The 25141-nt window shown below is 39.7% G+C and overlaps 1 protein-coding gene across 3 annotated transcripts in view; it reads right to left on the bottom strand.

The window, feature by feature from the left end:
- FHOD3 (formin homology 2 domain containing 3) overlaps window positions 1–25141 on the bottom strand; it is a 406197-nt gene that overhangs the window by 16069 nt on the left and 364987 nt on the right. For 2 of the 3 annotated variants that reach the window (XM_082479632.1, XM_082479633.1), the window contains 6 exons: window positions 23081–23200; window positions 22466–22627; window positions 11866–12056; window positions 9939–10131; window positions 4482–4505; window positions 1681–1852 (listed from right to left, as the gene is read on the bottom strand). In XM_082479632.1, coding sequence (XP_082335758.1) covers window positions 1681–1852; window positions 4482–4505; window positions 9939–10131; window positions 11866–12056; window positions 22466–22627; window positions 23081–23200 — 862 coding nt within the window. The remainder of the gene's footprint in view (window positions 1–1680; window positions 1853–4481; window positions 4506–9938; window positions 10132–11865; window positions 12057–22465; window positions 22628–23080; window positions 23201–25141) is intronic. The other variant, XM_082479634.1, reaches the window with a different exon arrangement.

The following is a 25141-nucleotide window of genomic DNA, read 5'->3' as shown; positions in this document are numbered from 1 at the left end:
ATAAGCAATTTTGGTTAAAACCACAAACAAACAAGTGAGCCATGGCTCCGAAGCCAAGGCTCTGGCAATCCTTACTCCACAGAGCTATGTCAGACACAGCTTTGGGTTCCTCCACTACAGACTCCTGTTCTGTGTGCTTTTTGTTTTTGAGTAATTTGAAGGCCAGCATGCAGTGAGAACAGTGACAGCGAGCTTTGCAAAAGAGTGGGTGGGGTAGAATTGCAAAAATTCTAAAGAATTGCAAAAAAGCTAAAAATTCACTGGCGAGGCCACTCCGTATCATGTCCCTGATGTCGATAAACAGCAGCTTTGATTAGCACTTTGCTCTGCTGCTTCTCTCCTGGCTCTCATCAAGAGTATTACAATAGTGCTCCTGACAAGCTTCTGTCTGGCTCACCCATCCTCTGCCTCTGCTGTTCTTCAGGAGAACACAAGCTGACTCCCATTATCAGGATGCACTGCTCGTTAGCATTCAATAGATTACTTCAGCTATTCAGCTTGTTGCAGTGCAGCTTGAATTATTTCATCTTTGCACTTCAGCTAGTTGACTTGTTTCTTAAATTGGAGCTATGAAAGCTCCAAATTAGACAGGATCACGGTTTCAAGCCTTAATAAACCACACACACACAGACCTAGTGGTGGATGCACTGGGTGTGCTATCAGTGGTACCAAAAAAGAATCAAGAAAGTCTAAGATATCCAGAGATGAGGGAAAATAAATACCAGAACAGAAAATCGAAGACTTCAATTTTGGTGCACCACCTTGACTCCAAAACCATCTTTCAGGTATCACGTGTATGGGAGGGGGTGAGTGGAACAGAAAGAAAATAAACTGGTGAAACCAGTGTCTGTGAAATGATTTAGCATAAAGGAAGTGGTTTAGTGGCTTCTTAAATGAAGACGTGTACCAGTGAATCACATCTTGGACAAAAAACAACGCTATCTCATTGCCAAGAACGGTTGTACCAGTGAGCTCTTCTGTCAGAGTATCAGGTGTTGGAATCAGCAGATTGGGTCAGGTTCTCATTTCCTCCCTGTCAGCTTTCAGAAATCACCCATGCTGATCTTTGGAAACAGCAGAGCACTGTGGACCTCAGAGAAAGAGGTATCTGTCAAGACAGCAAGGACATGCAGGGCTGTCCACAGCAGCTTTGTATGCTTCTAGGCTCCACTGCCTTTGCAGTTTAGCAGGGAGGTGGTTAGGAGATACGCCATCTTTTTCCTACCCTTTTTCTTCTCCCCAGCCATTCCTAAAATGCTGTAAGGCCCTTCCACTTCAATTTGAATTGCTACTTTCTACTTGCTTCCCTTGAAAATAAAAAGAAAACCACATCATGGATCCCCTGTTTTGCCTTCACGATGAGAACAGGAATAAAACTTGGGGTGTTAGTGGGCAGCTACGTTCACGGGGGTGGGGGAAAGAGATGCCAATTTCTGCAGGCTTGTACTCCTAATGCCCCCCGGCACTACTTTGGCTGTGACCCACATGTTAAAACTTCAGTCAAATTCTCCTACATCCCTGTGCCCCAAAACACCACCTTCAGTATGGAAACACCACTGGGGTTTTCTTCAACCCTTTCTGCTGCAAGCACTGTGCAAGGGGTCCACGACCTGCATCTGGGCCAACGTGTGGCTAATGTGCCACAAGAAATGCGGCCAAAAGGAAAGTGCTGGCACTTACCTCGGCTGGCCCGGCTTCGAGTGCGGACCCCGAGCGCCGTGGTGCTTTCCCCGCCGACGGAGGAGGTCTTCAGCACGGCCTTCATATTCTCGTGCTCTGCAGCGTCCTCGGCGTACTGCAGCCCCTGGGGCTGGCTCTGGCAGGGGGGTGAGCTGCTGGAGAACTTGCCGGACTGCGGGAGAAAAACGAGTTTGTTATTTTAACAGCAAACAGCACAGAGAATAGGCCAGCATCTAGACTGGGAATGGCAAGGAGAGAAGTGTCCTCTCAGACTGGTTTGGAGGGCAGATATTCCCAAAAGAGCCAGGCAACAGTCGCTCCTCTCCCAGAGCATGCACCCTGAGCAGAAATAAACTGGAAACAGGGTGACAGCAGCAGACAAAATCAGAGGAAAACCAGATGCATTAGCTCAAGCCTTACAATTTTGACCTTCTGTCTGGTCTGAGAGTATAAGGTAGAAAGCTTGCTTTGAAACCTTCGACCCAGGCTGGGCCCAATCTGGGGTCAGGTATGACACAGGAAGACAGCACGAGACCCGACACAAATAAGAAATTGTTTTTTCCTTTACTGTCAGCTTTCAGCAACAAGGCAAAACTGGAAGAGCAGTCTAGGAAAAGAGACCCTTCCCTCTTGCCTCTCTGCATTGCTGCATAGAAAACTCTCAAACCCGTGTAAAGCACAAATACCTACAAGTAACCTTAAAATACATTACCAGTAACGCTAAAAAAATCCCTGGTCCCAGAACACCCAGCCAAATTATTTCATGGCCAAAACACAAAAATTGCAGTCAGCAGTTAGAAGAACAAACAAAACCTTACAAGAGATTTAGGAATCTGCCCTCTGCTTGCCCAATCCCCCCCCAGTGTGATTTCCCTGTCACCACGACTACGTTAACAACAGCGGGTACATCAGCTGGGCTCGCACAGCGCGGGGATGCAGCAGCTCCACCAGTTACTGAAAACAGCCGTCTAGAAATGGACGAAACTAGCAGAAACGGATAATTTCTAAGAAAAAATGCATGGCTGGGCTGCTCTCCCTTCCCAGCCTCTGCCTATGCTGGTATTCACTCCACTGCTCTTATCTATAAAAAGGCAAAAGCACATTTAAAATACAGTCCTGGCTGCAGAAAAGACAGGCTCTGTCAACAGCAAACAGGCATCAACAGATAATAATATCCCTCGGTATTTTCAGTCATATCAGTCCAGCATCAGAAACTGAAAGGTGTTTTCTCTTTCCTTTTGATCTTATTCCTACCAATTAAGCACAGATGAAATAAGGTGTGCTGCATTCTCTTCTCCCTTTTCATAATAAACAACATTAATTATTCACTTGACGATATCGAGCTAGTCAGTTAAAGGGATGCAAACCTGCAGAACCTTTCTGTCAAGGAACGGTAAATTGGAAGAAAAGACTGGGCCCTACTGTCAGAGCTTTGATCAAGTCCCTGTGACTGTCAAGAATGCAAATTGAAAATATTTAATTTGTAAATCAATGACAGGATGATTCTATTTTAACACAATGACTTTTTGGGGTAGGACAGCAAGTTCAACTAAGTAGCAAAACAATCATCCCTACAAGGCACTGAGCTAAATATACCACTGTGAGACTTATTTTTGATGCTGAGAAGTTTGTTTTCTTGTTAAAATATGAGCTGGCAACGTTTTGATGCGGTAAGTGTGCAAGTGCTAGAGTATCACATGTGAAATTAAAAGACAGAAAAACATTAGAAAGAAACTTCTATGAAAGTGCATGCCATTTTTGCATTAAGAACACTCTCTTACATACAATGGGTTGTAAAACTAAACAATACCATCTCAGAAAAAAACCAAAGGATAAAGTCTTCACGTAACTGTTAGTTACTATTCACACCGGTTAGTTAAATGCTGGCACAAACAGGCTAATTCATGTAATTTTCTTTCTGCGCCCCAAGCTGTACAGCACAAATCATCACTGGGGGAGAAGCTCTATAGCCAGAAGTTCTATTTCACTGCCTTAGTTTTCAGACATTGCTGTAGATAAATGGCCAAACCCCAGCCTCTTGAGCAAATGACTGCCATTATGAAACAATGAGCATTAAGCCACATTGTTTATGTTCAGCAAATTGAAGAAAGCACTAACGCTGAACAAAAAATGCATTGCACAATACATGCTCCTCAAATCAATAAATTGTTTTATTATGAATATACCTAGTGCATTATAGTTCTTAAATGATTTATTCACTCTTTCATTTATTTTCAACATCACCTTCAGGAGCACTTTATGATGAATACATGAACTACTCCATGGCTCACCTCTAGGGTTACTGAAGTATCTTATTTGCAATTCATACAGCAAAGAGAACCATTATAATTTACTTTGCATCCCTATATCCTGATGCTTTTGAACACTTTACAAAATAATACCATTTAGACTTACACATCTTAATAATGACTATGAAATTATCATGGTAATCCATAGCCCAAGGTAACTGATGATCCCCACAGCATTCACATCACTGATGTTTTGGGTAGTGGGGGTACTTTGCAGTTTAGTAAACAGACATTAAGGAAAAGAAATGAGGAAACTTAAAATTATTAAGGCCTCAGTTCAGGATATCCTTATTTGAGACAGCAGGTATGTATATGGTTAAAGCTGACAGTAAAAATGCATTCTTATGATTGCACAAAAAAGCTATGAGAAAAATGTCGTGGTTCATAGTTCCAGTTGAGCAGATGGAGGCGAGCAGTCCACACTGAGTTAGAAATTAGATGTCACAGCACACAGGGGACATGGGAATGACATGCTCTTTCAGAGAACCATACCTCCGCATCCTCTTCTTCATCGGTCTGCCACCAGAAACAATGGACAGGGTGGAGAAGGACAAACAGCAAGATTTAGGAAGGACAGTATGGTCAAACCACAACAGAGTAAGAGGTAACCATGGTACTGTTTATGCAATTATAGGAGGACATAAAAATACAAAAATACAAAGCATATAAGGAATTAATTCCTTAGACAATCAACTTCCTTTTTTTTTATAGTTAATGGTACACAGAACAGACTGCGACTGTCAGTAGTGTATATTAGAATTTCCTGATTTTTCTTAGAGAAATTATGAACTGAAGGTACCCCTAACCCATTCTATTTCTCTCCCTTGAGTCATGCGGTTGCTTGCCCACTTTTTGCCCTGTGGAAACTGAGAGGACTAGGAAGGACTCCCTCTCCTTTTTCCAGCTCTGTTCAGCACAGGGAGGTCCTGGCTGCTCTTTCTCCCAGAGCAGAGGTCAGTTTCTTGGCAATTCCCTTCCTCTACACTTAAGTGCTTGTTTTAATTCCTTTTTTAAACTGGGGCTTTTCAACTTCAAGTTCCAATTTAACAGACCACTTAAATCAAATGCTGAGTAGCCTTTGAATAAATGCTTAAAGTTCTTCAGTAGCTTCCCAGTATCAGATCCTGGAAATTAAAGAGATGCAATTATCCTTTGTGATTCAGGGCTTTCACGCTCTGTGACACCAGGCATGTAAAACTATCTTGACAGTTACACTACATTAAATGCAATGGGTGTATCAAAATATGGCCTATGGAGTGTTCTTCAATTTGGGGATTTACAGAGAATGAGCAAAAAATTTAGAGCTGTGTTCCCAAATGCCTGGGGAATTCTTCACTGGGTTGTAGAGACGCCCCACATGGAAGCTTCCCAAAGTAAAACACAGTTTCTCAAGTATCTGGGCTCTTTCTTTCCATAATTTTCAGTTTGATTGCTTATAAAGTGCAAACATAGCCTAGAAATTCAATGCATCTTATTTATTTGTGGGGTTTGTTTTGTTTTTTAGAAGAAGCATTCCACCAATTCTATTCCCCTCCCTAGTGTTACTAATACATATTTTTGACCTTATCTCCATCTCAGCTATGATTTCTGTCTGGGATTGATACGTTCTGTTCCAGCAACATTCATCACTAAAAATTAAAGCCTGATTTACTTTGGCCCTCAGCTCAGTTTCAGCACAATCTCCATAAGAAGATTAGCTGTGAGAGTGCTGAGCAGCACATTAACATTACTTTTTAAGGGTATGTTTTATTCAAAGAGTGAGATGCTTATTTTTCTTTGGACACAGTGGCACTGACAGAAACACAGGCAGATGTTTTGCAGAGGGACCTCGGCAGGTATGTTCCCTTTACATTATGAAAGGATCCATTTGCTTTTTTCCATCCCCCAGGGGTAGGGAGTCACGATTCTTCTGAAGGCCACTGTTCACTTTTTGGCATGAATAAGAAACAGAAAGGAGAAGGGAAAGCAAGAACATACTTGTATTCTAATGTGTACATCTATCTCAGAAATAAAAGGCGGGAGGAGAGCAAATTAAACTAAACAACAGGCAAAAGGCACTGAAGGAAAAGTGAAGAGCAGAATATATACATTACAAAGAGTGCGCTCCAAACAAAAGTGTATTATGTTATTATTTTGTATCAGGCTAGATTTTTACAGGGAAAGTCCCAGCTGCTAGCCCTCCTGCCAATTTAATTTGGCTAAAGGTGATTTGTGGTGGACTTATATTAAGGGCAACGGGCAATGTACCCTCTGACTTTGCTCATCTCCAGTAGCAGGGCCGTTGCCATTTCCCTTCCTCCCGCTCCGGGCGGAGGGGGCTCACACGTAGAACCACTGTCCTACGCCCAAAGCAACTCCGGTGCACAGGAGGAGCGGTTCACCATCCCCACCACGTTTCCATGTCTGGAGAGTCGATTGCCCCCAGCAAATATTGAGAAAAGGAGTAAAAGTAGCATAGTAAATAAATCAAACTTTTGTTCCAGGAAGGAAATCTGCTCTCACCCAGGTGTGTGCATTCTGCCTTTTCTTTTCTTCTTCTTTTCATCATTACAAATACACTTGGGAATGTTAATAAATTAGGAAATTTTTAACATGTAAAATTAGCAAAATGCACTGGAAGAATATTGCTATACTAAATACCTCTCATCAAGATGTTAGTTTTTAGAAAAAAAAGGCTGCTTGATTCTTCTGTCATCAAATACTGGATGTTGCGAGACAATCTGAGGAGATCTCCTTCCTTCCCTCCCTCTCTCCCTCCCTCCCGTTTTTCCTTTAGGCTAGCATTTCTATGTGGTGGATTTGCCGTTTCAAAATATTACTTCTATTACATAGCAATTTTGGAATTGAATCTCTTAAGGATCATAAAAAGCAGAACTTCATAAATCTGGGAGACAGATGCTTATATTACCTACTATTATTAAAAATCATTAAAAAGCTCAGACTTACATCTATAATTGCATTTATTCCCTATTTTGCTTGCTTGTTATTTTCACTGTGACTGAAATGAGCAACTGCTATCATTGGTGAAAGCCAGATATAAGGTTACAGAGATTCGGCAATTTTCCCTGTGAAACTGTGGCAACTCCCTGTTTTCCATTTTTTCCCCTTACCCCCTCATCCTCCATCTTTCTCTCTCTCGCAGACAACATTCACCAAGATTTAAACTCACAGTGCCCAGTCCACTTCAGCTATTAAAGAACATATAAAGATCTCTGTGGTAAAAGGCTGAAAGAAAGACTGGAAACATTCCCCATCGTGTTTCTGAGCCCTCCTCCATGTGAGCAGTTGCTGAAGCTGATGCAAGTTCTCCATGCAAAGAGCCAGCAGACTCTCTCCATGCGAAGAGCCAGCACCCCTCGGCCTTCCAAGTCTGCAGGGGGGACCAAGGTTTAAGAGATACATGCCTTCGTGTTAAGAACTGGGATGGTTCTGGCTTATTCCTTTCCCATTTTTGCTAAAATCCTTCTTCTTCTGCCTAAAAGCAATGTACTGTAAGGTGATAAAAATGAGATCCTGAGGAAACTTCCAAAAGGACAGGGAGGTGAAATATAAAAAAACCCACATGATCCCTCTAGGTCATCAAGAGCAGAAATTCAAATTCCACATGACGATTTCTTATTAGAATGACTTTCTACAAAGAGTTTCTTTCCAATGTCAAGATCTAAACTTTCTCCTATCAGTGTTCCGTAACTAGTTGAACATACTGTCAATGCATTACTGATATATCTTCCCTTTCCAATGCCTTCAAATATAAAACACTAGGAAAATCAAGACCAGATATGAACCACAGCCAACACAAGACTACAATAAAACTCCCCTTTTTCATCATTCTTTACACAGAAATATCTTCCATCCCGCTGATTTGGAAACTTGTTTTGAGGTAGATCTGACTTTGAAGTTGTCAAAGCAAGCTGTGACATATAGTCTGGTGCAACTTTAATTCTGTTTTACCATGTACTGCAATCAAATTTACTGCAATGGTAAATGAGGCCATATTACTGGGCTACAGTTAAAAAGATTTAGTAAATCCTGAAATAACCGTATGACCACAGGAATAACTCCCTTAAAGAACATCTCTACAAGGGGAATTTCAAAGAATGTTTTTTTTTTTTTCACTCCAGCAGGCTTTCTGTTGTTAAGCTAATAGGACCTTTATATAATTGTAAATTAGTGACTGGCAAAAAATGCTCCCTTTCTGGGGACCTGCAAGATATTTTTAGGTGGAACACTAGCTGTCAGATGGCATTTAATTCTTGTCAAATCTCAACATTATCTTGAGCTGAACATCTTCTTCCAATAATGCATTTTTCTGGGAAAGGCCTAGCTGCCTCCTTTCTTACATTTTCAGAAAATGGCCATCGTCCCTGGCTCTGCTCCTCCCTGACTCTGTTCCTCCCTGACTAGCTGTCAACCTTGAGCCGCTTTCTGGTCTGAAAGGGTCCCTTCTCTCTGCTTCCCGGATCCAGCTGCCAGTGATGAGATTTCCTTTTCCCCTTGTGTTTCCCTCAGGAACAGGACGTAGAGAAGCTTTCTGTCCTGCCGCAGCCAGTTCTTCTGGACAGATATTACAGAAACGCTACATCATACAGGAGGAAAAACAGTAACTCCTCCACGTCTCAGTGTTGTTTAAACTAGTAAAAAGTACTGAAGCTACCTGAGGAAATGAACGTTTTAATTTACTAATCTCTTTGGTTAATGCTATCTTTTAGCTCCTCTAGAATACAGCCGGAAAACAGAGAAGCAACTGAAGAAAGTGACCTCAGTTCCCCAGTGGTAGTTTTGAAAATTTGTATGACTATATTATACCCCTTGCATAAAATCAGAGCCTCTTCCTTAACCTGAGGCTAGATCAAAAGGAAAATCTTTTGAGATAATAATATAGGTTAAACATTTTCTCTAGATGGGGCAGATTTCCAAATTTAAAGATGATATTGCCAGGAAAGATCTACAAATGATTGTGATTCAATGACTTAAATACAATCTCAATTTATACCACTCTCAATACATATATATATTTTGACCTATGTTGCTTGAGTCATAAAGCTGTAATCAGCTTAGGGCTTTTTATGCCAAAGGCAGGGGCAGCTTCATATGCAATGACCTACTCACATCTAATCGAGACTGCAGATTTGGATTTTGAGACAGCTGGAAACTTTTATTAAGTACTGGCACTTCTTAAAACTTTATTTGGATCGAGTCAAACTACATCAACGTAAAAAAGAAAAAAAATATATATAAAAAAGGGGATTTTAAAGCTTACTATGGTGAGAAAATTAATCTTATTTTCATTTATTTTATCAGTATGCAAGTGTACAGTCAAAAAGTTTGCAGGGTAACATCTACTGTGAACATAATTTGTCCATTTTTTTCAGAACCCCAAAGCAGTCTGTTCCCATAAAATTGCTGTTCTATGCTGTCCTGGTTTGCTGTATGCGTGCATGCATGTATACACACATAAAAATAGATAAAATACTAAGATTAAAGGCTGTATATCAGAGTATTCAAAGATGGAGAAAAAACCAATTAAAATTAGATTGTAACCACTTAAATGGTTACAATGGTTCATCATTTAAATCATGTCCTCAATTAGGAGCCTAATTTTCTAGTTTTCTTTCTTTTTTTCTTTTTTTTTTTCTTTTCTTGGTTGATTAGGTGCACACACCTCCTGGTGCCTTCTACATATTTTGGGCACAGTCTGCACGACAGAAAGAGATGCTCTTTTTGGATGCTTAATTTCAGTTTGTTCTCATTCTATAAATTCGTATGAAGCAAAAAATATACACATTCAAGGACCTGCAAGATTTGTCTTCTAAGAGAACAGAGTTCATTATGTACAGTAGAAGAACCCCTTAAGAATAAAAATAAAAGAGTAACAACACTACACATATGACATTCAATGAAAGAAAGTTTTAAAAATCCATGCCGTGGGAGACACATTTTGCCACTTACATCTGTTATCATTTTCCCCCTGGTCTTGTTTCTTTCCCTGTGGTTAGCTCGTTTCTGTTTTTGCTGCAAAACTCGTTCCCTGGTGGTGCGGTATTCCAGAGCAAATTCGCTAATAATTTTGCAGAACTTATTGATGTTGACTTCACGTATTGCATAGGGAGGATGGCCCATAAATAACAAAAATGAGTGAAACCTGGAAAACAATGAGTTCATAAATGCAAAGGGAAAAAATCTTCCTTGATGGTTTCTAGGAAAAAAAAACACATTTCAGTGAATCCATTTATTACTTTATTAGCTCCCATCATTTCTTTTGTGCTACAGAATTTTCATGGATGCTTTGCATAACATTGGCATGTTTTATAATTAAAACCATGAAAGTCTAGTCTATGATAACTTCATCCCAGTCCACTTTCCCAGGCTGATGCAGGAGATAAGATGTTTATGGAACTCCATCTACTTTATATGACTAATTTGGTATGTGAATGACCAATTTCATTTCAGTTATAGGAAAAATATTTATTAAGTTTCAATCTTATTTATTTGTATTAAGCAACTTCAAAGAGGTTGTTAGGATGTTGGGGAAAGTCTAGACAAGAAGAATGCAGATTTATAGGCTAGAAGACACAAGAAGGAAAAAATTTCTGGTTCACAAAACTGACCATAAAATTATATTATCTACCAAGTACTTTAGTTTGGGACACTCTCAATTCACAGTTTTACTGCTTCCGCGGTTATTCAGAGTTTTCGCACCATACGTAACTTTTACTATTGCTTCTGTATTGCATGATTTACAATAGCATACTGAATGTTTAAAAATGTATGGGAAATCCTTTTAATGGTATCTACATCCCTGATGATAAAAAGCCTTCCCAATCCTAGAAAAATCCAAATTCATGAATACGTTTTTTTGAGATGTCTATAGTAGCAGCTGCAGGGCATAATAGGAAAAGTTAATATTTTTCTTATTTGTCCAATGCATACAGAAAACACAAAAGGAAACTAGTGAATTCACTTCCCTACTACTGCAATTGGGATTTCTGTGCACTTGTGGCATGAAAAACAAGTCATCATGAAAACAAAAGAGCTGAATCAACTTCTCAAGTGTGTATCCACAAATTTGGGATCATTTGGAATCCAGAACCTAATTTTGACCACAGCAGTTTGGAAATTCTTCAGAAGTTGGAAAATGTCTCAAAATTTCACTAATAAACAGCATGAACACAGATAAATTACTCAAATGACTTAAGCTCATACAGCTACAATTGTGAATCTGAAAAAAAAAGAAGCTCAGGTGTATTGTAGAATTATCGTGATTATGTATATTTCAGAGCACTGCAGTTACTATTAACTCCATTGGATGAAACTAAATCCAACGGCAAGTCCTAAGGAGAGGAATCTTTATTCTGTCTTCTGCTGTGTAGGCATAAAACACAAAGTCGTAGATCTTGCAAACAGGAGTGGTGTTGCTTATAAGAAGAATTCATTGTACCAGACTCATTTCAGCTTCTGTATATGATAAATTTATCATTAGAACGTCATTGGTTTTTCTACAGCCTGTTCTCCTTTATCGGACCGTAAGCCAACCCCTGCTCAACAGCATTCAGGCAAGGACAGAAAATGCAGCAACTTAACCAGAAAGCAGTTAGCTTTTGGGGACTAGGAGTTAAAAGACCCATTTATTGCACCTTGGGAATAAATGACTGCCTGGATCATTGCTTCTTTTCATCAGAAATAGAGAAAGTTTCTGGACTGGGGATCTTTCTTAAGTGGTGTCTGTAACAAAGTATGCACCATATACATCCTGGTAACATTACTTGTTGGAATGTGGATTAAACACTTATAAAAAACATATTTATGATTACATAATTTATAATTTTAGCAAGTCATTTATTATCAAGATATTGCTGTCACCAATCTAATTCTGTACCTGTTAATTATTCTTCTATGAACAATCTTCAGGATTATGATTCTTTCTGCACAGTCTTTAAGGAATTCGGACATTTTTTGCTTGAGAGTTGGCTTCATTTCATGCTTTGCTATAGCCTTAAGGTGATCCCATGATGCTTTACACCGTCTTTCCATCTGACACAAGTTTTCCTGGAGTTGTTCAAAGTCAACCTGAAAAGAAAGAAAAGAAAATGCAACGCTTTAAGTAAAAATATTGTGGTAGTATCCTTGGATATCTGAACAATGCAGTGTGTGAATAAGGAAGGGTCAATGTAGTGGCAGCACAACATTAATTCACATTATTAATTACTACTAAATAATTAAGAAATAGCTTTCTCTGTTGCACTTTGTCTAGACATGAAGTGTTATCAAGGAAAACTGAAAACAGAGAAATACCCACATACATACATATTTGGTTTTAGTATTGGAGGCCCAATACCTAAAGAAGGGACAATAAAATATTGTGATGTGTTTTTTCCCTTGCTAGTAAATTCATGGCTACACCAAGCAACCACATCACTCAGTTATTTCTGAGGTAATACAGAACTTTCTCTTTTTCTTAATCCTTTTCTCTACCACTCATAGCTTTTTATACCCTGCTTGCTGCTCACTGTTATATCCAGCCAACACTTCTCCAATTTAGGAAGCACTTGGATCTATTCCCTAGCCATGCACTGACTTGTTAATAGATTATCTACTTCTAATCACAAAATTCATGGCCCAGAATTTTTTAAAGCTCTATTGAAAGTAAGTGTTATTTAGTGATCTCAGGGCTAACTTTCGTCCTTTCATATACAGTACAAATTTGCTGGCTTGTAACAAGATCATATAATGACTATGAAAGTCTCTCAACACAGTTAAAATAAATGACTGCATCCTACAGTAACATTCATCAGGACAGAAGCCAGCACATTCCACAGAAGGTGAGAGAGAGCTTCTCCTTTACTCATCAACCAAAAAAGGTGTTCAAGTCGCAATGCTCTACAGAAGGCATTCAGGATGCGTTGCTAACAACTGGACAAAGTGCATTAACGACTCAACCACAGCACACAACAGATGAAAAAAGTAAAGCTACCCAGCATGTTCTTGAATTCTGAAGAAAGGAAAAATTTACTTTACAATACCACTTCACAATTCAGATGAACTTAAGCTATAAAATACAGATTTAGCTCTCAGATTCTAAACACATCAGAGCTTGGTATGTTACAGTCTGGTACTCCAGTTAATTTCTTAATGCTAAATGAAAACCAGTGTCAGAGACAGGCTTGAGTTCACTCTTTTTAGCTGTGTGCTGCAACCACTCCTGAGACCTATACTGAGGACAGCCATAAGAAATGCATTATTATTAAAAAGCTCCTGGTATTGATTTGATTTAGTTTTGCTGTGATTTATAAAGTGATGAATTTTTCCTCTTCACAAGGAAATAAAAACATCCTTTGATCCATTCTGCTATTCAGAAAAGCCCTGCAGGCGGAGCAGCTGTGGGGTTTTTGTTTTCCTTATAGCTGTATTAAGGCATATGTTTGGGTTATTTTAATAAAGTAAAGTCCTTTCCAGGTCAGTATCTTCACTGTTGATGATAAACACATTGCTGCTCTCCATAGATGGTATATCTAAAGCACACACGGGGAAAAATACTAGCATTCCTCTTAAGAAAAAAAAAGCCAAGAGGAGGTATTTCTAAGCCTTACGAGTAAGAATTATCCAACCTGGCTGGGGAAGCCTCTCAGTCCCTGCACCAGACAAGTTCCATTTTATGACATTTTATGACAGCTTTCACTGAAAACAGCATGAGCTTTAATCTATCAAAAAAGCTGTGAGGTACAAGCCCACAGAGGTTCAAGAGACATCTTTGGAGAACGGCGTATCTGCAGGGAAAAGATGTGGCCAATTCTCTGCCGCATGAAACCTGCCAACAGCCAGCGCATTCACAAGACTTTCAGCTGGGACTGGAGATGGCAGGTCAGGCTACGGGATGCTCAAAGGAATCTTTGAGCACAATCAAAAATTCAGATCTCTGGGGAAGTCCTAAGCAGACCGCAGCTCTTATTCTGAAAATTCTTACATTTTCTCAGCCTTGTAATGTCTTGGAATATTAATCAAGACAGACAGCTACTAATTCTCCTAATTGTGAGCACCAGATTCCACTGAGAAGCAGGATCCTAAGGAACCTGACATCCTCAGAGCCTCTTCTCTCTTCACTGTGAAGCCAAACGCATCATGGACGTGAAGAAGCTTTTACAGTCTTCCAAGCAACAGCAGTCCAATGACTGTATGGCCAACAAGCCCCTTCATTTTATGCACACTTGCCTCATAAAACAGCAGGTACTTGCATCAGTGGAAAATGTAAGTAAAATACAAATCCATCTGAAAAGCAACAATTTAGCCTCACTTTAACTGAGGCAAACAATCATGAAAGATGAGCACAGTCATCCAAATCTAGATGAATTATTTGTACACAAATGTTTAGAAGCAGTCACACTGCTCAGCAATATCCTCGTAATTTCATTTTTGGGGCATTTTTGCTATTGTTTTTGTTCTAAGACGTTGTCTAGCACTGGAAGTGTTATATACAAATATTACAGTAACAAGGATAATAATTCATATCCCAACTACGCATCCCTATGATAAGGAGAACAAGAACTTGTGTGGAGTAATAATGACAATTACTCAACTAATATGCATAAAGGAAACATGAAAAGGCATATATAATGCCATACTACCTCCCTGCCAGTCCACACAGCATTCCCTAGGGAACGCGGATTGCACCTTGTTATTTATGTGTTTGTTTCCAACACTTTACTAAAAGAATTGATGCTGCATAATGGCAGAAAGACTTGATTCCTTTCTTTTCTTCATTCTTTCTTTCTTTAAAGGAACGATGCAACAATCCATGCCTGCAGCTGGAAGGCCATGCTAGAACTAAGGAGGAATTCAGGTGAGTTTTGCATCCCGTTGTGGCTCCAGGAGACCTCAGCACAGAAGGTGCTTGGACAGGAACCACTGTGGCATTATTTTATGACTATGCTGTACTGAATAAAAGGAAGCAATAATCCAAAATGTTTTCTTCCTAGATAGTTGTTGTGCCCAGCCCCAGGCTTTGGAGGAAAGTGGAAACATACATTCTTCTTCTTCCTCCTCAACTCAGGGCACGTATGTATGTGCAAAAGGCACGCAGATTGCTGGTCCTGCTTACTGTTACCTTCTGTTTTAAACATAAATCTCTTTTTTTTTTTCCCCCTCAGGCAAAAGAAGAAGCAGTCTTAAGCTGTTATGCAAAATAAAAAAATAGTTTTCTTTCAGGCACTGTGTAATGTTTGTTTTCATTTGTAAACCAATTTAGAAAAAGCTACTTTCTAAATACTCCTGAGTTATATTTGATACGTTCCTCTTTTCTCCTGCCAGGTTCTTCTCCATTGACAACCGCACTAGCTGAAAAATAGTCAGAACTAATTGTTATTTATCTGTGCAATCTCTTGCTAGGCCCACTGTTCAGTCTTCTGAGAAGTGCATTAGTAGACACTGTTGCAACAGAGTGGAGTAGCCGGAGACAGTCTATCTAAATACGATTTAAAGATTAGTTTATGTGACACAAGCCTTGCAGGGTCAGCCTCTTTCAGAAAAACATTGCCCTAAGTCACTAATGGGCAACTTAAAAAAAAAAAAATATTTTTTTTTCCAATTTAATGCACCACCACATTTTGCACAAATGACTCTCAGACCAAGAATCAAACCTTCCAACCACACGCCAGCAACGCCAGCACTCATTTTAATCCCTTTATATCATTATTTATCACTTGCTACCATGGTAGCATGACTCTGCCATAAACAGCAACACAGAAAAGAATTCCACCAGGTTTCTCACTTCATTGGGCTGAGAATTCAATATTGCATGATACACCTACTGTCCAGATGACTTCTGTTCTCGCGGGTTTTCACCTGACTCAAAAACTACCACCACCATCAAATGGCTCAGCACTTATTTCACTGCCCGCTCGGGTTCCGTGAACATTGGTCCTTTAAAAGGCCTATTTTTACCAAGTTCAACTCCATGCCATACATCCAATATCACCTGCTGTGTTTACAAGTTTAATACTTTCTAAGTCATGAAATACGAGACCACGCCCCAGTCATTCAGGCAGGACAGGTATCAGGGAGCCCTTCTGGTTTTCAGGTTGGGATGTTATTTCTCTGTGTGGCCACGAGTATCTCATGGCAATGCAGGAATTGGACTCCTATTATTTGTTGGGAGAGAGAGGAAGGACCGCTTTGAAGCGACAATGGGCATTAAATGCATTGGCTCAAGCCTAAAGTGCCTTCTGATACATACTCCCTAGGGCAGCATATACAATTCCAGGTATGCATTGCCACGCACAGCAAATAACTGTAGCTGCTGTGAGATAACAGGTCATTTTTCTTCAGTGTTCCCTCAGCTGGAATGTGCTTCACGCACACGTTTCCTCTTCCAGCTAAATCGCCTCTGGTCTCTGGGCTAAGCTCCACCGCTACTGAGAGTACGAAACTGTCCTAAAATCAATGATGCTGCACCTGATTACACTCACGTTTCCTGCCTCCTGTATTTACACTCAGCCCTTGAACAGAGTTAAAAATGTCACAACTGGATTGAAGTAAAAAACCCGCAAACAAATAAATGAAGGGAAACTGGTGAAGCTGAGGTTTCTGCTTAAAAAGCACTTCTTCTCAAAGTCACTGTAAATTATCCAAAGCTTTGTTATGAAGGCCACTGAATAACTTGTTATGCAGCCTCAGTATCCTTGTATACGTTTTCTGTTGCTTGCTACTATACTTATCGTTTATTGCTACAGCTTGTTTCCTTCAGTGGTGAACATATCAAGACCAGACTTTTTCTAAGGAAGACTTGGATCTCTGCATTTTTATCCTAGCCCCAAGGTGCATCAAATAGAAGACCCATGCTTTCACAATGACAAATGTTGCCCTAAATTCAAAATAAAATGACAACTATTTTAACTCACATCATAGGAAGATACACATAATCACATGCAAAATCTTTCTCTTTTCAAAGTTCAAGATAGCTTCTGCAGCAGACCACAGCCTAGCCTGAGCTGTTTACAATTCAGGGTCACACCGTTCATTCTCACATTATTACAGGGATGCGTTCTGGCAGGGAACATGAAATCTTTCTCTTTTCCTGAGCTGGTTCAGCGCCAAAGGAAATTCTGAGAATCGCTCCTTGCAAACACACTGTCATCCGAGTGCAGCGACCTTCTGTGGCGTACGTTCAAAACTCTGTCTCCTCCAGTATTTCCACACTGGCTTGCTTCACCAAATGTCACAAGAATTATCCCAAAACGAACGTTAGTCCCTCTTGAACACTGCTGGTCACACATTTTAAGTGAAGTAGATGCCAGATCTCAAAATATAAAGGAGGTTCTGTCCAGACATATCTAATTCTAGGGTAGGAGGTGGCATTCCAAAATAATTTTGGAAATGAGAACACCTGAATCAATCCACTAATTAAAAATTAAAGGACAGAGATGCTTACTGAGCTATGACCAGATGAGTCTACCCAATCATATACGCATCTCCACTGCGTTTTAGATCCTTAAACAATGTACAATAAACACACTAATACGCAACCTTTTTGCAGATGCTGCATGACAGTTCCCACAACCCGGGATGAAGAGGAGCAACACCACTAAGCGGTGATGTAGGTCCCTTCAGATGGAGTTACGGCACCCGCAACACTACTTGCAGTCGTTTCACCCGGAACGTTATTGCAACACCACTGTGCTGTCAGGCACACCTGCGAAACTTCGCTTGCTCTCCTGCAGACATAACCTCGAAGTCTCATTTGCCACCGAAGCTCCTTCCCCCTTGCCCCAGTCTGCCCCGAAACCAGCAGTCTCTGCCTTATCCTGCTCTGTCTTCACCTCTGCTGCCACCAGCCCATGCCGGGACCTGGGGCAGCTGCAGCAGCCCTTGCAGCGGGCACCACTGGGAATGACACAACCGTAAGAAACCTTGCATCCCCCAACCCCCTTTTTCCATGGAAAATAATCTGACTTTTGGCATTTAGTTTTGTTTGAAATGACGTAGGGAAAGCACACTTGGATGATAATTGCACACAAATACTTCCCGTCAAGCAAGACAAGAGAAACCCCGCTGAAGCAGCGCAGCAGGCAGCATGATCTCCCTACTTCTTTTTTTTCTTTTTCCTCCTTTTCTCCTTTCTCTGCTTTCCAGCATATCAAGCAGAAGCTACAGCACGCCAGAACAGCACTTGTGTTTCAGCCACCTCCTTGCTCCCCGCGTATCCCTGCCAAGTCCCTCGGAAGGCAGCTGCAGGCTTCCTTGTCCCCTGCACAGTTCTCAGTCTTGTCCTAAGTTCTTTCCTACCAGCAATCCTTTCCCCCTCTCCCCTGTGTTGTTAACATTTCCTGTTGCTCCCTTTCAGAAGTTGCCTCCTTCTCCATTGCCAAGTATCTGCAACTAATCCAAGTGTCTTGCTGCAGGGGTTAAAAACCAGCCAGGAGTTTGGCATTTTGTAAGAAAGTTAAAATTAGGGGGAGAAAAGGACAATTAGTAGTTTAGTCTATGGAGCTGGCCAGCTTTCAGCTGCATGGGGAAAAATAGTTATGGAGATGAGAAAGAAGATGAACATTTTTAACAAGAATACATTTTTTATTCGCTAACAGAGAAGGTGATGCAACCCCTCGTTGCTGTACTGGTAAGGAAACTTCTAGGAACAATATTGAGTTTAACTGCAGAAACCCGGGGGTCTGCTTCAGTATTAGGTACATCAGTTCTGGGACAACTCCAGTGAAAAACAACTTAAAATATGTTTAAAAAAAAAAAAAAAGCAAGTGCTTTTAATCCCGGGATACTAAACAATCAGTTGCCCTGCACAATTTTATACATTTTGGTACACCTATGAATACTTTTATTTATCTAGATTTCTATTTTTTGGTCATTTTTTCACTTGTGTCTGCTTTCTTTTGCCATTTATGACTTCAGTCCTTCAACAAAAAGCCACAAGTTTTGCAATAACTATACCATTTTGTTTCTGGTCTTTCTAACTACTTTCTGGCGGGGCAGCCTGTTTTCTTTATGGGTTTTTTCATGAACTAAGGCTCAGGAAATTCTCATATGATGTGCATCTCAGGGGAGGGGGCATCTCTGTTTATCTACAGGATGGAAATTGTTTAGCCTTTGTGGTTTCTGAAAGATGTTTGTAGACAAAATGGAGCTCAAAATACAGCCTAATCCACAGTGAAATATTAGTTCTCCTTTCCTGTCAGCTCTCCTAAACCAAGATTTCGCCTTGTCTGTGAACATTCCCTTGAAGAGGGCAGTTTGGATGGGTTCCATGTCCTAACTCTTTGATTTGTGGCAGCTAAGATCAAGTGGGAATAGAGCTTGTTACAGTAATCCATCAGTGGTATAACACATGCAGGAACATCCCAAGGAGGGAGACCTTGGGCGTCACGGGGAAGTTTAAGGCTATAATTTCTCTTAATGTGATTTTGTCTGGCCTTTTCAGAATTTCGTCTGCTTTGGGCAGGGCCACTAGATCAGCAAACCACAGACTGAAAGACTGTGCTCAATTTTGTATGCTCTTAGACCTAAAAATTTTTTAAAAGTGACAGCATTGGGTTAAGCTATCTTCCACTTCGTAAAACTGAGAAAGAGAAGATGCACTTCAGAGTACAGCGTACCTGCTGTTGTGGATTCTGGAAAACACGGACTCTTCTCTTTCATGGTAATTTTCATTTTAGTGATTAACTTGGTCCCAATCAAAAAAAAAGTGAAATAACTTCTTAACAAAGAGAAGAAACAGGAAGTGAGAAACCAATATACCTAAATGCTAAGAGATGAAGAATCACTCAAAGCAAAAGAAACATAAAAAAAACATTAAAACCTTCCAAACATGAGAGACTAACCTCAGTGAAGGCAATAAAACAGAGCCTAAACATAGGCTGTACAAGAGGAAAATTAGGAGAACAGAGATGGAATCCAAAGAGCAAATATCTAAGGAAATAAAACAAAACCCACAAATTCCTTTATGGTATCCAAAAAAAAAAGAAAATATGTAGGAGGTCCTGGATCACTGTGGATGAAAGAAACTTAGAAAGACAAAAGTTAGGGAACGGAAGCAAGATGACTTCTTCTCATCCAACTTCACCACAGAAGATGGTGGGGAGAAACCTATACTGGTGCCTGCTTTTATTTTTCTGTTTTTTTATTTTTTAATAGACGTGAACTAATAGCAAGGTTCAAATACTTGCTAGCTGAAACAAATGCATTGAATATGATAGCTTACAAAGCAGTAAACACACAGAAGACAAGAATTCTGACAGCAATTAAAATAAAGATATTAAGCTGCTGGCTAAAGTGAGTATGCTTTCACTACACTTAGTAACTTAAAGAATCAGAGAACAGCAAATGTTTCACCTAACTTTACAAAAGCCTCAAGGTTGATTCAGGAGACTTTAGAGGTCCCAGCTTTATTACTATGCCTGGGAATCTGGCTGAAAGGATGAATAAAAGGAAACTCAACACATCAAAATAATCACTAGATTCTGAATATGTTTATAAAATAGTGGACAGATAAGAGCAAGTAAAGAAAATTAGACTTTCAAAATCTTTACAAGAGCCTCATGGGAGGCCACCTATGAAGTGTGAGGTTAAGAGAGCAAAAGAAAAGAAGGAATATGTATTGATTCTCATCTGATGACAGGGTTAACAGCAGGTGTCTCATGGTTTCTACTTTGTATTTCAAAATTATCTGGAAACAAGGAAGCACACTGAAAGGGCAAAACCTACGGATGGCAAGAAATTATTCAGATTAGTCCTGATTTAAGATTATTAGGGATTTGAGAGATGAGTAGTAAATCTGCTTCTCAGATTACTGTAGGTCACAACGAAGTGCACATTACAGGCAGGATTGGACTCCTCTGTGCACTGGGCCAAGTTCTGAATTGCCCGATCAGCTCAGGAGACTGCCTGGATGTCCTTGTGAACCGCCTGAAAACAACTGGTGTCAAAAGGATAGCAACAGTCAAAAAACACAAAGCAACCTAAGGACATATAACAAAAGATAGCACAAGCAGAACGGACAAACAAAGTAAGCACATAACATTTATACGGGGAGGCTGGCATACTACATTTGCTATCATTTAACCCATTCTAAAAAGTCAGATGGAGAGAAAGTGGGGTAGTGGTCTCAAAACAAAAGATGTAGAAGGATTATTTGAGACTAAGGCAACGATCTGAACAGCCTGGTTTAATTTGGTCTTGCACTGAAAAGGGTCATGGACCAGATGACCTTCAGAGGTCCTTTCCAACCTAAGTTATTTTATGAAATAGAGAGATAAAAAACGTTTCAACTGTTCAACATATTCAGACAGTAAATCTTAAAACTGGCAAATTCAACAGCAGATAAAATTAGATTATGAATTCATTGTCACAAGAACTGTGCTGGAAGCCAAAATAAGATTTGATTTTTGTGTTTTTTTTAAAAATTGTATTACACAAGGTTTGCCCCTCTCCCCCCAAAATATGTAAACATGGTGGCTTTTGGAGAAGTCATCAATTCTGCATTTGATGCCTATGAGTATTATGACTCATGAAATAAAATATTTCTAGGAGAGATCCTTCTCCTTCAAAGCTTCTTGGGCTCTCCTCTCAAGCAGCTGCTATTGGCCACTGTCTGAATCAAGACAATGGACTAGATGGATACTAGTAGTATCTGCTGTAATTATTTCCATTTTCACATGAGACATGGCTCCAAACCAGAATGTTCATGTTTGTTATCTCCTGACGATATTCTGTCATGTTTACTCCATTAATCAAGTAATGTACTGTTTTTAAGGGTCACCCATGAAATCTCACCCTCTGGGAGCTCCAAGAGTGAGGTTACAGTGTTTCTATCACACCTGCTAGCAGCAGTAATAAATAATCTGCACACTGAATTGAGCCACTGACCAGACCTATGCATTACCCAAGTGACCACCTCTTTTTAAGAAGAGATGCTGCCACAAGTTTCCTTTATTTCTATTTATCTCAAAAATAGAAATCTCAAAAATTCTATTTAGTCATCAAAATTATTGTCAGGAGGAGGACAGAAAAGGAGTTAAACAAAATATTTCAAGAACATTTTCATTCTGGAAACAATTTTATTACCAAAAATATTTCATTCCTTCCATTGTCCTTAAAATATAATCAGACAAGATCTGCCCTAAAAAAGAGATCCCTCCAAACCACAGAATATATTTGAAGATACTGGTGTAATAAAGTTTTACCTGCAAATAGTTCCTTATAGTTATATACATTAGTAATGTATATAGCATTAAATGGCTGTCATAATGTGGCTGCCTATTAGTGCACTGATGAGGAAATCATCTGACAGACAAGAGATTAAGCTCAGAAAAGAGAGTACTGGCATCTTTGAAGTTCAGTAGGAATGACACAATGAATCCATATTCATAAGAAAGGTTGTGACCAGGGAGGAACAAAATCAAAGAATAAAATAAAATCGTGAATATTTCACTTTAAAGAGGGTTTTTAAAAACATATATATATTTAGCCACTTGACATACCTTTGCTGACCTAGTGATGGCCCCGATCTCTGAATAAAGATCAGTGCTGTCTGGGAACTTTTCTACCACCATAGTGCAGACGTGGTGCAGGAGGGACTGCTTATGCACCGTGTCCTTGACTTCTGGAACCTTCTCGAGGTAGCTCAACTCAAAAGCTTTGGCCTGTAAGGAGGCAAAAAGGCAAGAAATTAAAAATAAAAATGTTTACTCCTTCCCATGCAGATTAGTAGACAAAAATTATTACCAAGTAGGGGCAGAGGGGAAAGAAGAAGAATAATCTTACAGCAGAAGAAACTTATTGCTTTTATTTTTTTTTAACTTGCTGAAGAGTAGGCTTAAAATCACTCCCTCTGCAGTGAAATGACTCATGACACAGTTCTCACAATTTGAACGGGAAGCATCAACACTAAACTCAAGGGAGTCACACCAGAAGAGTATCTAGCTCTACATCTCCTTCAGGTTATGCAAAGAGCATCCCCTGCCACACAATAAAAAGTAGATTCTGTTTTATGTTCCTGGTACAAAATAAAGACTGGGTTGCAACCATCAAAATGGTTTTGATTTCTGTTTTTGAAGGAAAAAGCTGCAGGGGAAATGTTGGGACATCAGGCTTACGTTGGTTCCATTCAGAAAGTTCCCAATGGCCAGTAGAGTAGAAAGGATAAATCCCAAAGTTTTATTGTGCTCCAGTTGATCCATTCCTTCCTTCAGGTCTAGAAGTGGTTCTGCAACTTCCTGCCATGAGAAGAGAAACGAGAAAGTGAAGGCTGCCGTTGGCTATGGCTGCTTCTAGTTTTTAATTCTATGGTTTAGATTAATTACTGCCAAAAGTTCCTGAACTGGCGTCTTGCAGAGTGTAAACTGGCCATGTGTGCTGGCCTTCTTCCATGTTCCAGCTCATAAATCACATGCAAGGACAGCAAAGAAATACGTAAAATACTTTCCTAATGTTGCTTCTTTATGTATGCAATTGCCTTACTTGTCCTGGGGATTATTCTGTGATTCCAAATAGGAGAGAGAGTATGAGAGAAGAAGCTGCTGCATTTGACTTAGATGCACGGACATTCCCTTGCCCCAACTGATAAAAAAAGCTTCTTGTAACTATTTTTTTTCTAATCTTTGAAAACCAACCAAACAAAAAGAACCCTGTCTGTCATGACATTTGTAGCCTGACTCTAAAGCTTTCTTCAAACCATGGCCACCTCTGAGTTTTAGATATGGTTTTGCGCTTGTGTGACTTTAAAATTGAAAAAAAAAACCCTCCACTGTAAACATCAAGCTTTACAAGCGTTCTCATTTTAATCTTTTAACTTAATGCATCTTCCATCCACACATGTTATCTGACTATAGGTATGTAAACTGATAAGACCTGAAAACATAAATTCTGTTCCATTACCTCGGGAAGTGAACTATGCCAGAGAGTTCAAAGGAAGAGAGGGAGGGTAATTGAGTTGACTGAGCTTATTTCTGTGTCTTGGTGTGAGGCCCAGGGTTATTTATTTTGCATGCACGATAACAGTTCACATTGTTTCTATCTCCAAATGCCATCCTAAGCATCCATGAGCAGATTCTTCTGCCAAATTATGAGCCAAGAAGCCAAAATTAAGTTATTTTAGACCAAGAGGCAAAATAACAGAGAACTTCACTTTCTTGGGGAAATACAACGGCTCATTCAATAACAGTACTGATATTGTACCATAAATAAAAGCACAAAGATGAAGGAAACATACATTTCTAGTCACTACAGAACAATTTATCTCTTGCAAAGAGACCAATATGGCAACTTCGAGACAAATTAAGAGATGGTGAGCATGGTGAGCAAAGTAACTTATACATCAGAGGAAAGGTGCTAAATAATCCAAGACTTTATCAATTTAAACTAAAAATCAATAAACTGCAGCACAAAATTCTTTGAATTGCTTTAGAGGTCAGGGTTGATTTAGCTTGTTTGGTTGCATTATGGGCATGAATCAAACTGCTCTGCATCTGCTGTAAACACAGGCTTTTGAACTATTGCACTTGCATCAATGGGCAACCTGTTTAAGAATCATTCCTAAAAGGTTAATTTAAAACATTCTGAAGGTGAATAAAAAGGCAGCATAAAAGGCTTCCAAGCAGCCCATACTGTAGCCCTTCATTTAGCTACTTACATGCAAGTTGTCCAAGCTTAGACTTTCTTGCGTATAGTGTACATTGATAATTACTCTTTATTTTTTATTTTATTGTAGCATTAAAAAACAATAAAAACTAATATGCTAGATGCCATATTAACAGATGAAAAAAACATCCTTGCTGCCTATAAAACTCATCATCTACCTAGAGAGGCAGATACATAATGCAGAGCCATCTCATGTCCTTAACTACCACGTACCCTTATTTACCCTGTTTTTATTTTTCACCTAGAAATTATGCTTGAATGAAACTTGAGGATTTGTCCCAGATTTCTGGCTGTGAGACACCTGATAACGCTAGATAAATGTTTGACATGCGTACACAAATGAACTTAACTGTACGTGAGCAATGAATTCAATGGTCCAGGGACAGGAAGGAGGTAGCAGAGGTGTTCTGTACAGCCAATCTGGCATATATGTTGTTACCAACCTGGTATACTGGTCACAAGTTTAGGTTACTGCACCTATACAAGTTCATGTGTGCGCTTTTCCAGGAGGGGTAAAA

This window comes from Vanellus vanellus, assembly GCF_965231255.1.
Source record: "Vanellus vanellus genome assembly, chromosome: 2".
Taxonomy (NCBI): domain Eukaryota; kingdom Metazoa; phylum Chordata; class Aves; order Charadriiformes; family Charadriidae; genus Vanellus; species Vanellus vanellus.
The sequence above is the reverse complement of the archived record's forward strand: the minus strand, read 5'-3'. Positions and strand labels throughout refer to the sequence as shown.